This window comes from Balearica regulorum, chromosome 7 (assembly GCF_011004875.1).
Source record: "Balearica regulorum gibbericeps isolate bBalReg1 chromosome 7, bBalReg1.pri, whole genome shotgun sequence".
Taxonomy (NCBI): domain Eukaryota; kingdom Metazoa; phylum Chordata; class Aves; order Gruiformes; family Gruidae; genus Balearica; species Balearica regulorum.
In genome coordinates this window covers 32,905,397-32,921,560 of record NC_046190.1, presented here as the reverse complement: position 1 = coordinate 32,921,560, position 16,164 = coordinate 32,905,397, and the positions used below count along the sequence as shown (strand labels likewise).

The 16,164-nt window shown below is 36.0% G+C and overlaps 1 protein-coding gene across 2 annotated transcripts in view; it reads left to right on the top strand.

The window, feature by feature from the left end:
- CCDC6 (coiled-coil domain containing 6) overlaps positions 1-16,164 on the top strand; it is a 53,022-nt gene that overhangs the window by 25,349 nt on the left and 11,509 nt on the right. For both annotated transcript variants that reach the window (XR_012836392.1, XM_075758803.1), the window contains exons 3-6: positions 7,425-7,553; positions 12,614-12,717; positions 13,648-13,808; positions 15,853-16,009. Coding sequence is in view for 1 of the 2 variants with exons in the window: in XM_075758803.1 (XP_075614918.1) it covers positions 7,425-7,553; positions 12,614-12,717; positions 13,648-13,808; positions 15,853-16,009 (551 nt within the window). In the remaining variant the exon portion in view is untranslated. The remainder of the gene's footprint in view (positions 1-7,424; positions 7,554-12,613; positions 12,718-13,647; positions 13,809-15,852; positions 16,010-16,164) is intronic.

The following is a 16,164-nucleotide window of genomic DNA, read 5'->3' as shown; positions in this document are numbered from 1 at the left end:
AGTAATACATTTTTATGAAAAGCAGAGAAGCAGATGGCAGTAAAATAGAGCTATTGAGTGTTCTTTTCTAATTGAAGAAAGATCTAGATATCACTATAGACAAAGCTTTCCACTAAAGTCCGTTCTAATAAAGGGAGAAATGGCATGTTGAGCAATGTTGTTTAATTGAAAAGGGGTATGTAGAAATTGGTTACAGAACCAGGTTACCTGGGACTGTAATACACATTGTGTAGAGCAAAGTAAAACTTACTTTAAAATCAAAAGCATGAATTGCACTTGATTTGGCTGAAGGGTTTTGAACTCATAATGACCTTGCACCCAAATTTGTACTGCAAAGTTCTGCAGCAACTAAATTGCTGTATCTAGTAATAGCTTAAAATATGCTTAGCCTTTTTCCTAGAATTCAGCTGAGATTGCTTTGAAGCTGTATCTTTAACAATTCTGTTAGTAACTGTTATTTGCATAATATTAGTAATATTATGCAAAATAGGTTCACACATTCTCACACAGAGAAATATAAGCTTCTTCTCAACCTAAAGCTACAATTAATTTATTCTTTTCTGCAATGGACTTTCAGAAAGTATCCTTTGACTGTTGCCCCAAATTAAGGAAAAAGGTAGCAATCTACTGTTCTCAAAATGGCCAAGGGGCTGCCGTGTTGTAATGTATGAAATAATGCAAGGGCATTATGCTGTTTATCCTTTGAAAACCCTTAAAGAGTGTAGCTTCATTCTCACTTGTGAAAGATTCAGAGAAGCACGCATATCTGAAACAGAATGCAGGCATAAAACTGGTGAACTTACTCTTGCCTTTTGTACAGCAACTAGAGAAAATCCTCAGTTTTGGATTCGATATCATCCTGTAAATATTATGCAGCTTTCAGTAGGCAAGCTGCAGATTGGTGCTGAAAGAAAGTAATTACATAGCCATAACTACAATAATATGGAGGTAAAATTCTGACCACCACCTGCTTTTATTAAACAATATCTCAGTCTACAGCCTTACACTTCATGTGGCCTTCCTGTAAGCCTCATTTAGCGTTTGATAAACATGGTCATGTCAACCAGAAGATTTTAAAACGTGACAATTATTAAATGCACCTGTGTTCCAAATTGTTAGTCCTAAAACTGTGTGTTTTCTCTCAGCATCATTAGGTAGCCATTTTTGGAAGTAAATTGTGAGTTTCTCCTCTATCTAAATGTTTAAACCCAGTTTACCTGAAAAAGAGAACAGCTGTCAACATCCTGTTGATGTTGGTAGCGGTTGTGCCTGTGAAGGGTGAGTTCTATGGAATGTCTTGCTTACAGGTTCACCTGTTAACTGCAGTGCACAAAGGAGATGGTGATAAGGGATACATCAAAGCTCTAGTGCAAAGCATATTTTAAGGTGTGTCAGAGGAATCTGCCTGGTCAGCAGGTTTTGTACTCCATACATCTGGGTGACTTTTCATACCTCTACAGTGGCTCAAGATTTGCAGTACAGGTGGAGGACTTGTTTGTTTGTTTTAAAGCAAACAGTTCAATATTAAAACTATTACTCTGTGTGTATGCTGAATGCAGATCTCATTTCATGGCTTGATTATGTCTTTGATGTGATAAACTTGCTGTGAAATGCAAAAAATGCATATTAATATATTCTCTTAAACACTAGTAGCATGCTCAGCAGCTTATAAATTATGCAAAGGAAATGGTCCCTTCCCCTAAAGAGCTTACCTGTAGAATTAGGAAACATTTGAATATTACAGTATGTTTCCACAAAAATAATTTTCTATCTCTGTAGTGATGATGGATTTAGTAAGTTGATATTAGAATATTGGTGAGTTGCAGGCAATTTTCTTAAGTAGCAAAGAACTGAAGATAATATTGACATTGATTTTTGTTTTCTGAAAGCTTATCTGCTGTTTGGAAGTTCTGATTCTTCAATCATGAATCCTGGAAATTATACTCATGTAGACTGCTAGATAAAAAATCTGAGAAGAGAAGCTTCTGATATTACAAATAAACTCATTTTGTAGAATAGAAGACATTATTAGCACACATCATGCGGTCAACTTAGTATTTATTACACTGTCTTTCCCAGTTCGGGATACTCTTTCTGTTACACAGGTGTAGTGTTAAATTCCCAACTAATATTTTTCAGACACAGAAAGTTGAGATAATTGCAACTTACTTTTTTGAAATTCCTGAGATGTGTGAATGCCAATACTTTCCATTGCCTACGAGAATGTAGCAATTCTGTCTTTATTAGAGTATGCAAGACTGATGAGGCAGTTATAAGACTAATAATGAACTGATAAATGCCCACTTCCATTTTCGGTATCTTTGCTCTGGAGAGGATTCTGCCTAAGTTAGATGCAGACTTTGGATGATGGTTTAATCAGAAATACAGTAGTTTCCAGTGGAAGTGTGAGCAGTAATTGGTTGCTCTACTGTCCTTTGCTATTTGGGGTTAAAATCTTAATCTCTGTGTTTATCAGGCACCATAGGTCTGACCTGGAACTAGACTTTCAAAATTCATGCTGTCAGACATTGTGCATCAAATGGCTTCCTGCTTTTTGTATGACTAAGTGGAAAAAAAATACATATGAATCTGTTTTGTCTCAGCCTTTGCCTTTTGTAACAGAGGGAGGGGTGTACTTCTGGTAAACTGCATATGATTTGTAGTCTCTTAATTTTTCAACTATTTACTAGTCTGTAGCTGTGTCAAAATTACTGCCATATTATTCAGTTGAAAGCTGCCTAGCAGAGAGACCTTTTTCCGTTGTGCCTGTGTGTTTTTTGCTTTGTCAAACCTTTGTTTGTCACAATTGTAGAGGCTTATGCATCGCATTCAGAGTTGCATCTGGAATGAGCTACCACAATGTTAAAACATTTTAAATGTGAAAGCTGTCTGCCAGAGCACGAGCTGCAGCACTCCTCGCTAACAGCCTAACGAGAATTTCCCAGTTCAGCATGACGTGCATTACTATTGTAAACCACAGAGTTACATCAGGCTTTCAATATTGTAAGAAATTAATTTTGAAACATCTCACTATATGCCAGACTGATTCTAAATATACACAGTAGCGCATAAAAGAAGGTGTTTTCACTGGAATGATCCTGTCTTCTTGATACCAGGCTTTCTGGTGCCATGCCATTGCTTGACAATACCTGTTTATAACTGTGTGGCATTAGCTTTTACTGCCTCTACAAGCCCAATAAATAAGTGTATGCTTTTACTAGATAAATTTCCTTTGTTTAGCATAATTTTTAGTTTTTTAGGCTGAATGTTGCAGGGATGAAGGAGTATATGCATCTCAACAGAGGTTTTGGAGTAAACAAAAGCTTTTCATCACATACGTTCCTGATAAAGTTCTTATAAGCCTTATATACATTCACTGTATTTTTCCATGTACTTACTCTAATTATATTTCTGTCTACCTGACTAAGTCTCTGGAAAGTTTGGAAGAATATTTTTATTGAGTGTTTGATCCCTAGTCATTATAGAATGGTAGTAATATTTTGCAGAGTATCACTAAAAGTGTTTTGATGCAGGATCTGTTCTTGCAGCTGTGGACATGTGAGTTACTGTTTTGAAATTTAAAATAGTAATTTAATAGAAATTTAAAATAGTAATCTTGAAAATTTATCTTTTGTGAAACGAGACTGCTCAAAAGAATAAATAATTTTTAATATCGTTTGAACTTACAAAGTCAATTATTCTTTAAATTGTGCAACAGTCCTTTTCAAAATCAAATACAGATTTTTTTCAATACCCTTATATTTTTGGAAGTGCAAATTGGTCCAAGTATCTGTCCTTGAAAGTAAAATGTTACAACATACCAAGATAATAGCATAACGTATAGTCAGGCGCATTAAGTAATTGGGAGGCTATACAGAACTGTTTCTTATGCAAGTCTGATTCTTGACAATTCTTTCAAAAATTATAAGTCTGTAAACATAAGCTATTACCCTTCCTGCTCTCCAAAATGTGATGTGTCAGCTCAAGGATGCAAATGTGATTCTGCGGAATAAACAGAGTCAGCTCATCTATCATTTATTTGATGAACATCTGGACATAAAGAGGAGGCAAACTGCTGATACAAATTTGTTAGTAAATAGGACTTTCAGGATGCAGCAAAGGAGGAATTGGACAACTTTTGAGGGCTGGAGTACTAAAAAGAGACTGTTCAGTACAATGTACAAGGTCATAGTCTGGGGAATAAATGAAGCTTATTTTTTTTAAGGGGGAACTTCATCCATTAGCTCCATTATTTCTTAAAAACACGTTTCACTGTCCCAGAATAAGCCAGTACAGTAAGGAAGTAAGGTAAATGTAGTTCTACATTGTTTCAGGAAACTTATTTCTGTAGAGAGGGAAGGATATTACTGTAGTTGTACAGGACTTACCTGAACTAATGCATGCGCTCCTGCCGTGAAGCTTTGTATTTGATAACCCAGTTCTCACTTTAGAGTATTAGCTGTCTCTCTTGCACCAAACCCATCTCTGATTTTATGTAGCTGAGAATTCCCCCGGTATCTCTCCTACAGTTTTCATACGCAATTCAAGGTCAATAAGACATTGTCATCAAGGTGACACGTTCTAACACAATTTTTCCTTCTCTTTAGCTGGCAGCCGTAGGTGTATCTGTAAACAGTTGTGACTGTAGTTTTGTATAATTAAAAACAGTTTGAAAATACTGTCTTACTTTACTAAGCAGAATAAACACTATCCACCGGTGTTTTACCAGTGAATATTTTCTCACTGTTAGCAGTTCTGTTTTCAGCGTTAGGGTTTCAGCATTAACTGGTTTTTGTTTGTTTTGGTTTGGTTTTGTGATTAAAGCCAATAAAAGGGAAAAATTATTTTACCCAATTATAAGTGACCGACACCATTAATATGTATTTTGGGGTGTGTTATTAGTATTTTTCCTCTCACTTTGAATAATGAAGCCGAAAGGGTGAAGGGGAGTAGCACAATGAAGTAGATTCATCAGAATGTCCGAGAGGGCTTTCGTGTTATAACCCCTTCTAGCACTCAAGAGGAAAGTGTGGGTTTCTTTTTATTCCCAGTCACTTTGCTTTCTGGTGTGTTTATGTTAAAATCAGAATAGAGGATATTCCTGTAATAGATCTCTCCTGGCTTCACTTAATAGCTTTCTGATCAGCTGGAATGGTCCGTTGGCTGCAGTATGTTCACACTCCCAAGGTAGGGTTTAGTAGATCCTACACACAGCAGCTACAGATCTGATCAGGAAGCCTCATCAGTGCCTGTGTGATGGAAATTCCAGCAAGCTTTAAAAGGAATGGTTTGACAAGCAAGCTTGTGCTGTTGCAGCTCAATTTGTCTTAAATAATACGGTAGCTGCATTTGCGTGAAGCACACAAGAGCGAGAAACAGTATTTGTTGTTAAGTTGGTTTGAGGTGCCTTCATACGACAGTATGATCTGCCTGACTCACTGGCCTGTCTGCAAACGCCAGTGGTCCCCAACCACACGCTTTCTGCTAGCAGCATCTGGCTTCAGGCTGAGTAAGAGATTCTGGCTATGTGCCTTTTTGCACAGTTTAATTTGCTAACTAAATATAAGCTGATTACAGCAACTGGCTTTGGTCTCAATTTTTAGTTAGGTGAAGAAAAAGCATCTAGCCTTTTTAACGAAGCACAATGAAGATTGATGAAAGTGCAGCAAGTACTTTGAGTTAGGTGGTAATCTGCGAGCTGTCTGCTCCTTGGGCTCTTTGGCTGTCTTCAGTTTTAAACTGTAGCTGCTGCGTAGGGGTAGGGAAGGAAAGGAGAGAGGCTTACAGAATTCTAAGACTAAATAATGTCCTTTTCATATTAAACCTGGTTTTTTTCCAACCAAGCTTAACTCCAATACTGAAGTAAGAAACTTCAAATTTTTGATTATCGTACAACACAAGCAGTGTGAATATAAATTTTTCTTCTAACGAAAATCTCACATAGCAGCCCTGTGTACTTCTCACACAAGAAATTAAATGGCTTTATTTCCAACTAGACAGTTTAACAAAATTTCCTAACCATTTGATCAAGAGCTGCCATGATAGTCTCAGTGATTATCATGTTGGAGTCTAAGTGGCTTCCTCAATATTTTTTTAGTTACTATTCTGGTGTTTATTTTAATTTGTGAAAAATAAAGTCTCAAAATTGATAAGCCCTGAAAACACAGTTAAACGGCAAACTTCTCCCGTATTGCTATTGCCAAGTAGTTACTGTCTACCTAGTGTTCTCTCCGCTCGAGCCTTTCTGCTCTGAACTCTGCCAGGCTGCACTTCACAGACCATGTTGTCTCTAAATAGCAGCAAAAGGAACTGAATTAATGAACTAGCAATTCTAGCTTGTTTTAAAATCAAAGTGTATTTCTTCACTGTGGATATCTGGCAACCTCAGCTTGTGTCCACGACTGTGAGGTATGTCTCCATTTCCTCAGATTTTCCTCACACATTTAAACACTATGATCTTATGTATTTTTATGTGATAGTCAGAAGAACTGGCGTAGAAAATAAGCAGGTGGGAAAAGGTGCCTGCAATTTTCCGTGGATGGCCAGAGCATGGTGTAATTACACCATTGTCTATTGGTGACATTTGCGTTTCCCTAAATCAAGTTCATGTGTTCGTACCATGATGCCAGTCACACTGTTTTATCCACAGGAAAACTTGGATCCCTATCTCAGAGGGATTCCATTGTGATTTTGACTTTAATGTTAAAAGTGACTCTACTCCAAGCCATAATTTATGTTAAAATGTGGGTTGGGTTTTTTTTGTTTCAACCTGCTTGAGAGCTTTAAGAGTAAAGTTTTTTTTTCATTGGAAATACTAACTGAAAAAAAAAAATTTCCCCTTGAGTGTTAAGAAAATCTATAACATTGATTTGAAATAACTACTGGTTTTGTGTCATCAAAATCTTTTCATTCTTGATAGCATAGGAATAGAAATTAGATTTATTTTTTTTTACTATCTTGTTGCACAGCAATTTCAGTAGTATGACTTCAGTCATGATTTTAAGCTTTCAGCTGCCTGGAAGAAGTGCTAAGACCTGCATTTTATGCTTTGGGTGCTCTTGAGATGATGCATTTAGATTAAAATTAATGCTTTTGTGAATATTATGATAGATTTTTGACTTTTGAAATGTCTATAATTATTTTATATGCTATATATAATGTATCTATTTTGATTTGACTTTATTAAATATTTGGAAATGTAGTTTACTTCCATCTGCTTTGTAAATGCAACACAGTTTAAAATGTTGCTTTTTGAAGGGCTGTTGGGTGGTTTGTGCATTTTGAAGTCTTTTGAGAAGAATTATCAGAGAATTTAATAATAAATAAAGTAAGAATAAACATGTAAATAAACATATAAAAGGTGCATAATGTTTCATACTTATGTTTGTATGTTTAAAATACTTCCATGTCTCCTAAATTTTTAGCTGCAGCATGAGAAAGCTGAACTGGAGCAGCATTTAGAGCAGGAACAGGAATTTCAAGTGAACAAACTGATGAAGAAGATTAAAAAACTGGAAAATGATACAATTTCGAAGCAGCTCACCCTGGAGCAGGTAACTTCTTACTTTCAGAATTATATGACTGTAAACCAAGGGATTCTGAAAAAAAGATATTGTTTTGTATTAGATTTGACTTAAAAAAAATTAAGTATGTAAGAAACTGGGCAATAGCAAGAATATAGAAAAGTTCATTTGACTTTCAAAGCAATAAAACGTTAATGTGTTGTGAGAAATGATTTTTTTTTCATGGCTGTTTTAACTTACTGCAGGCCTTCATGTCTGCTGGACAGCTGTGAGTTATGCAAACACAATTTTTTTGTAAGTAATGCTTCTTGCTGTTCATCAGCTTCCACTCTCATGCTGCTAGTGAGAAAGACTGTCACTTCTGATAGTGGTTAAGCATGACAGTAAATGATAGGTATGTGGTCTAGTTGTGCTCTAGGTCACCTTTTTGTGGAGCTTGGATAGCATGGGACTCGAACTGAGAGATCTCAGCTGTGTGTATACTTAAAAAGATTTGAGATTCGACTATATCCAACTCCTTTTCTCCCTAAACAGTTACAAAGATTGCAGAGATAAAACATTGCTTGTTTTGGTCATGTTTCCACTGGAAGTTTAGACATTGGAACTGCTCTTATGTCTAATTTTAGGCATGTGCATCAAAGCATCTCAGTGGTGTTAGTAGGAGTCCTTTTGACTTAAAAGGCAAACTGATGAAATATGTGGGCTTGTTAAAGAACTTCAGTTTTTCAGTCTTGTGGAAGTCCATTAATTTGGGTGGTGTAAATGTAGTACATTATTTCTGTGAACGCTTTTGCTGTTCTCATCAGATGCGGAATTTTTTTGTTGCTGGTAGTCTGAATTTCTACCAGTTTTGTATGACTCTCCTATTTCTGTTGACATTGTGGATAAATTAATTAATGGCTATCTTAATGATGAAATAGGTTTTCTTGATATTTATGCTCTATATGGAGAGATCTATGGAACAAATTGAAAAATAGAAAGGTAGGAAGATGTAGTTGCCAGCAAATCCTTAACCAGCATGGAAATTAACATGAGCTTGAAATAACTCTCTTAGCCACAAGGTGGTGGTGGCAGCCACTTAATCAGAATGCAAAGTAAGTTTACATATTAAGCTGTTCTAGTCTTTGAAATGTTAGCATGAACCACAGCTGAAATCATGGCATTTATTTTTGTATCATTGTTCTGGGCAGACAGACTTGTGAAATCATAACATTTGAAACTTGTTTCTACATTTGAATATCAATAATAGATTGTTCAAAAAGTGTGGGTGCTCAAAGGTCTTTCTCTCAAATATCTGACCTTGAAAACTTACTTTGTTTATGAAGATGTTAAATTTGGCTGTCAGTCTTACTTAGAAATTCCATGTATATTTATATGTAATGCAATGTATACCTCTGTTTTCTTTTCCAGTAAGGTATGGTAAATCTCAAGTTGCTTTGAACTTCAGCATGCTTTCTTCTCTTACACAAGTTTTTTTTTTTTTTTTTAAAAAGTTTATTGTGCTAATTAACTAGCTGAAGCAACAGCCTTTGGGGCATGTGCCGTACCTAGCAAGAAGCAACCAAAAGTTGTGAGCAGAGCAGCGTTGCCTTTATTGTACACATAGGGAATTGCGGAAGAGAGATTACTGTAATGCTTCAACATAACCTTTGGGAGACCTATTAAACAGGGCTTGGAAAGAGTACTTCAGCAATACTTTGAACGTAATCTAGGGCTGCATTCCTAGATCTATCACTGTAATCAGTGAGCAGATAGTTACAACATATGGTCTCTAAACTCTTATTTTTGAAATACGGAACATGAATTATCTGTGGTTGTGTTCTTCCGCCTTTGCTTTCTCTCATCTGAGCTGCCGATGCCACAAGTGATCGGTAGGTAGCCTGTTTGTAGCAGTGATGGTTCCGTACAATGTTACCCCTAAATAAAAAAAAGAAGTTGGATCTTAGGGTTCAAATGTGACCTGACCTTATTTTCTTAAGTCACCTTGAAGTGGCAGAACAGTCTTCTCTGAATGCTAATGGTGAAGAAATTTGCAACGTGTGACTATTTTATTAACTGAATGTCTCAGTTAAAATGAGTAATAATGTTCTGTGTTATAGTTCAGTGGTTTGATACGAAATAAATAGCTGTCAGTTTTGTCTTACAGAGGCCAAGTTTGTGTAGTCTTGCTGCTACTCTTTTTAATTCCACATAGTACAGTGAGAAATTAGAATTGATGCAGTTAGGAGATGAGAAATAGGAACTAAACTGCTAATAATAATCTCCTATGTCTGCTTCTTTGAAAGGAGAAGAGCGTGCAATGTATAAAATCTTCTGGAAAGATCAGCAAAGAACTAAAGCTACATTGGGAGGGGCAGATGAGAAGCAGAGGAGTGAAATTTGGGATAGTGGGCTTAGGCAGAGATCATAGTCAACTTTCATTGACTTGAAAGATCTCTGTTTCAGGAGGGAACAGTTGTGCTTGTTAGTAAGTTGGCAAGAAGACTGAAGAAGAGGTAAGCCAGGAATACACAGATAATGGATATTTTAGCTGCATATGAAGTAAAGTATATGTGTGAGAGACAGATGAGAAGAAGCACAATTGGATGGTGAGGAAGTTTAAAAGGCATTTTTCCCTTCCTCTGCAGGGAAGATTAAGGTCCAAAAAAGCAAGCAATATTTGCTCGTTTCCTTGTTGTGATGGTAAAAATTAAATTATGTTTGATTGGAATGTAACTTTGAACCCGTATAGAATGACACTAGTATTGACAGAGCTGCTAGTTTGGTCTTGAGATATAATCCCATCCTGCTTATTTTAGTTGAGAATATTATCACATTCCTAACAAATTAATTGACTAGAGACGGACTACATTTCAAAGTACACCTGAAACTGCCTAGTATAAAACAAATATACCTATTCTCTGAATTCACAGCTTCGGTCAGGATGCTACAGTCACTTCTCCTGTAGGTTCAATTCAAGGTGTTCATCCTCAAAGCTTTAATATCCCGACACTGGGAGGAACTGGGATAACACTCAAGATCAGAAAAGGAAGATAGTTCTTTCCAGTGTGTTTTCATATTGCTGGACATGTGGAGTTTTAGATCTGTTTCACAACCCAGTTTCTTTGGTGTTTCATCAGAGCATGACTGTCAGCCTTCAGGCACAACACAAGGCTCATTTGTATATTGTTGCCTATGATTTGACTTTGTAATTGTGCAGATTTCTAATTAATGGACTCCGCTGCCTTGGTGATGGTTGCTACAATACTAAACGTAATCTTAGGTTTTTCAAATCCAAGGTTATAAATAATTTACTCTGTCTTCAAATTCCAGTGTGCTCTTCTTCCTACTATTAAATGAAATAGATTTATTTTCATCAGTATGTTTTTATGGGTTGGTTTGGTGCTGTATCAATAACATAGTTGTAAAAAGACTATGTCAGCGCAGGTGAGTCTAAACCATGCTGCATTGAAATGATGCAAAAACCATTGCCACAGAAGTAGCGATCTGCAGTCAAACCTCTTTCATCATGTGTTTATATCGATAGCTATGCAGTGTAGTGAAGATCTGCATGTTGGTAACGTAGAAGCACGGTGTGTAGATTCTCAGAATGTTTTGTGTACTTTCTTCCCTCTGAACGCTGTCAGCCCCAAGCATTGGCCAAACTGGCTAATGAGCAGTGCCCTAAGACAAAGTGCCCTGTATCTCCCGGGGCTGAGCCCTTTGCCTTTGCACCACTCCAGCTGATGTGGGGAACCAAGTGTCGGTTGGGATCCAAATTCTCATCCCTCGTGTGAGGGTGAAGCATGTTGCTTCTGACTTGTCTTTTATTGAAATGTAAGTTCCCTCAACTGTTAATGTACATCTGGAAACTCAGACATGGAAAGATTTACTAAACTTTTTCTAATTGTGTTCCCTATTGCTCGTCAATATATGTCTGTTTTTACTTACAGTAACTAATTCCTCTCAGTTTTAAAGAATAAAATTGTACGTTCATTGAACTTGCACTATTACCTGAAGTACATAAGTTTAAATTTTGTTTGGGCACCTCAATGTGGTTAGCACAGAGCCTGTACAGATGTAGATGCTGTAATAGCACTTTTCCCAGTGATGCAGTAAATGTGCAAGGAAATCACTTAACTTGTTTTCAATCTTTCCATTTTGTAATGTAGGATTACTTGCCCATCAGGAAAGTGGTGAGTGTTAACTAAGGCTTGGCTGAAAGAAACACCTCCATGATATTTTCCACACAGAAAGCTGTTGATCTATTCCCATATGTTTCATTATCGCCAATTTCTGGAGTTCAGCCACCAGTGTGACTGAATAAGATCAGCTATGCCTCTTATTCTTCTAGTGTATTCTTATTAATATTTGCATTGTATTTGTACTAAAATACTAATAATAGATTTCATCATGTGTGGTTCTACACTTATATCTGCTTTTATTAGCTTATAGTCAAATTGAGAATGTTTGTTCACACAGTGAGTGAATGGGAATAATGTCAAGTTTAAATGCTTACTTTTATGAAGCCTTTGCTAAGACAGAAATACATTTGTTTCTGCTAGTAAAGGTTGGTACAGTAACAGTTAAGGCAGTGCACATAATTTTTTCTTTACTATTTTTGTTATGTCCCTCCTTTATCTAACACAAGGCAAACATGCCTTCTCTTTAATTTCTGGCTTACTTCACTGTGATTCTTCCACTAAAAAAGCCTAAAATTTTTCAAAAGAATAAATGTTGGTGTAGTGGACAGTAAATTCAGTTTGAACTTGAGACACATGGAATAGGAGATGTCTTTGAATAGGCTTGTCATATCATCAGTGACTGCATGTCCAGGTTTCAAGCTCCTTCTTGGTGGCCAGTGACAATGAGTTCTGTGAGAACTCCGAGTTCTGTGGTTAAGGAGATGACAACTGTGCAACTCCTGAATCTCTTGATTTTTCGCTGGCTCTGTGACTGTTGTGTTGTGCCTGATTTTTGTCTCTTTGCCTTCTCCTTGCTGTCGTAGAGCATCACGTAAAATGGTGGTATTACAGCAATGATCTTTCCTAATGACAGTTCCTTGCAAAAAATATATTTCCATTGTTTTCATTGGTTGTTTTTGTCTCCAGTTAAGACGTGAGAAGATTGACCTTGAAAATACTTTGGAACAAGAACAAGAAGCACTAGTGAACCGCCTCTGGAAGAGGATGGATAAGCTCGAAGCAGAAAAACGGTTTGTCTTGTTGCAGTGCGTTTGTTTCTGTGAGAAAGATATCATTTAAAAGATAATGTTCTGGATTTAATATGTTCATCTCTGTCCCATAAAAGTTGTTTAATCTATGAAAACCTGGAAGTTAAAGTAGTCGTAAAGCTCCTTGTTTATGTGATGTCACATCCTTGATTGCTTAAAGTAGATGAAACTTAATAGCGTAAGAAATGACCTGGGAAAGCTTGAAAGAATTTACTGGATTTTTTTTCAACTGCTGATAGACTCTTTAAAGCTTCTGGTCAGGGGTCAACTTTATATTCATGGCCCAGAGAAAATAACGTTGTATTTTATTATATTTGTTACATGAGAAGCTATTGGGTTTTCACTGTCTGCTCAAATAAGACTTCAGCTTTTTCTCAGTGGTGTGCATTCATGTCATTGAGACTTCCTGCTGCTTCTTCAATAGAATTTAAAGCCTTCTTTAAGCCAAACCATTTCTGGTTTAATTTATCTCTGACTGTGTGCCGCCTTACGAGGAGCTATGGTGGAGTCAGACCATGCTTTAGTACCACTTTGTATGGTACGTGTAAATATGAGGCATGAGTTTGCTTGAAAATGATTTTGTTGAATAAGTAGCGTTTGAGTTTAAAACTGAGGTAACTATATATTGTCCAGAATTAGTTTTTCCTGAACTGTATGCAGAAATATTTGGAAGTGTCAATGTCTTGAGTATTTTACAAAATCTATCTGTGCTTGGACAGCAAATTTTACCTTTTTTTGTTTTGAGTTAAAAAAGAAAGCATTGTAAATCCTCCCAGAATTCTCTCCTCAGAAACAATAGTTGAAATGAATCTTATATACCTGTCAGGATCCCTTGCAGTAGCTTTCTGGGGGATTTAAGGCGGTTTCTTTTCATTAGAATTGAAGTTAAACTTTGAACTATTTTTCATACAGAATTTTGCAGGAGAAATTAGACCAGCCAGTATCTGCTCCACCATCACCCAGAGACATATCAATGGAGATAGATTCTCCAGAAAATATGATGAGACATATCAGATTTTTAAAGAATGAAGTGGAGAGGTTAAAGAAACAACTGAGGGCTGCACAGTTACAGCGTGAGTAAACAACTTGTTTTAAATCTTTTTAAGTTTCTGTAATGTAAGAAGTTTATATATACTTTCATGAGTTTGAATTTAAGGTAGAAGTGGGAAAAAAATAGGGTGGGTTTGGATTAAAAAACTTTCATAATTGCAGTATTATTGCTCATTGATGTATTTTACTGCAGTTTGGGTTTTTTTAGCTTTATTAGAAGGGTGTCTGGAAGATCAACAAATACAAGAATAAATAGTCTTGTAGAAGTCCTTGTGTTTCTGTTGTGAGAAGTGTCACAGACCCTTGCAGGAAGTGGAAAGCCTGCTTTTTGCCCTGCCTTTCAAGACAAGAGGCTACAGCTCTGAGCACATGGTATCAGCTGGCAGGAAGCTGCGCCTTCCTGTGATCTTTGCAATGCCAATCCTTCACTCCTTCATGCTAAATTTAAAATTTCTATCTGAGTTTCATCAGTTCTGCCTAGTTCCTAGTCATCACATTATATTTCAATTGATAGGTAAGTAGCTACCTAACCATAAAGACAGAAAAACTTGGGTGAGTGAGAAACAGGCAATATTCTCCCCCTCTAGTGTCCTGGTCTTGACAGGCTAACTGGAATATTTCAACCCCTATTCCCCTATTTTAGGCAAATAGCTTGCCAGAGGCAATGGCCTTCCTCAGAGGCAGAGATGATGGGAGAATGTTCTTTTGCAGAGGCCTTGTGTGCAAGTTCGTGGTATTAATAATTGGTGTCAGTTAAAAGAAGATAAGGACTGCTAGTCTTTGTACTTGCCAATTCAGCACTGCAGCCTTCACTTACTGAACTTCAGAACGAGAGCAAGGCCTTAGATTTAAAGTACTCTTTGTACAAATCTAGCCTAATTAATTTCATTTCAAGTATTTAGAATTTTTAAGTGGTTTCTTTTTGAATTACTGTGATTTAGAGTAAAAATTTAGAAGCATTTAAAGTCAAATTCTCATTGAAAATGAGATCTAAGTACTTTTTCTTTGTAAACAGAGTTGGAATATGAAATAGCAATATTGATAGAAATGATGGATGTGCTGGCCTGCAGATGACACTGAAATACAGTTTTCAGTTTGATCTTTGCAATATATGGTCATTTGAGAACCTCTAGTATTATTCATAAATACTTAATAAAACCTGCTTACTAAATTCTGATATTGGTATTACATTTTGTATTCCTGAAACACTTACTTCTAGTCTAGGAACTGTTTTGGCATAATAATAGTTTTAAATAAGTGATACTGTTATATTTAGAAGTGATATTTCCACAGAAGAGAGATAAATCACATGTTGTTAATAGTTTGGAAATAGTCTTCTAAAACAAGAATATTCTTTTGATTGAAGGGTGCTGCATAGAGAAGTGATCACAAAGCATCATGAATCATATTTTTTTTTAATGTCAAGGAATTAACTATAAACTTGATCAAACACTAGAAAACCTTGCAAAATACATTATGTGTGTCATAAGTCTTCGTCATGTCTTTCATTTTATTTAAATAATCTGTCAAAATGCTTTGTAGCTTTCCGTAATTTGATTTTATCACTTTAAATAGCCTGTGATCATTTAAGTTATGTTTGCTGAGCTTGTTTAGATTTGCAAGCTCAAATTGCCCTTTGATGTAATGAGTAAACTGCTTGTTGGCTTTTAATAATAGTACGTGTTCTGCTGGTCAAACTCTATGAAAAAAATATGTCATTGAAAGAATGCTATAGAATACGTATAAAGTAGCAATTTTATACAAGTTTTGCTTCATCAATTTTTTCTTTTTTTTAAAAAATTCATTTAAGTAAATACGTAAAAGTTTTTTTGCTTTTTACCTTTTATTTCCAGAATTGCTATCAACCAGTAATTTATTTTAGCAGCTACTGTTCTGAATTAGGCTTTGAACTAATGACTTAGAGATGAAAATTTTGAGTTATCAATCCTGAGCATTTTCTACACCCTCATTCTTGAAGTACTTGAGTAAAATTAGGCACAACCTATTTGCCTGTCTGTGAAATTGAATTGAATTTTAATGAAATTTTAACAAAATTCTGAATTTCAGATTCAGAGAAGATGGCACAATACTTAGAAGAGGAGCGACATATGAGGGAAGAAAACTTGAGACTTCAAAGAAAATTGCAGAGGGAAATGGAACGTAGGGAAGCACTCTGCAGGCAACTGTCAGAAAGTGAATCTAGCTTAGAAATGGACGATGAAAGGTTTGTATTTTCTAGCCATCCAGATATGTTGGCATTGAGCTTATTAATCAATACTCATACTTCTTTTTTAATATTACAGAATAAGTAGTTATAGAAATAACCTGTGTATGCTTTTAATATACATATCAAATTTCAGCATGGTCCAGGAATGTCTT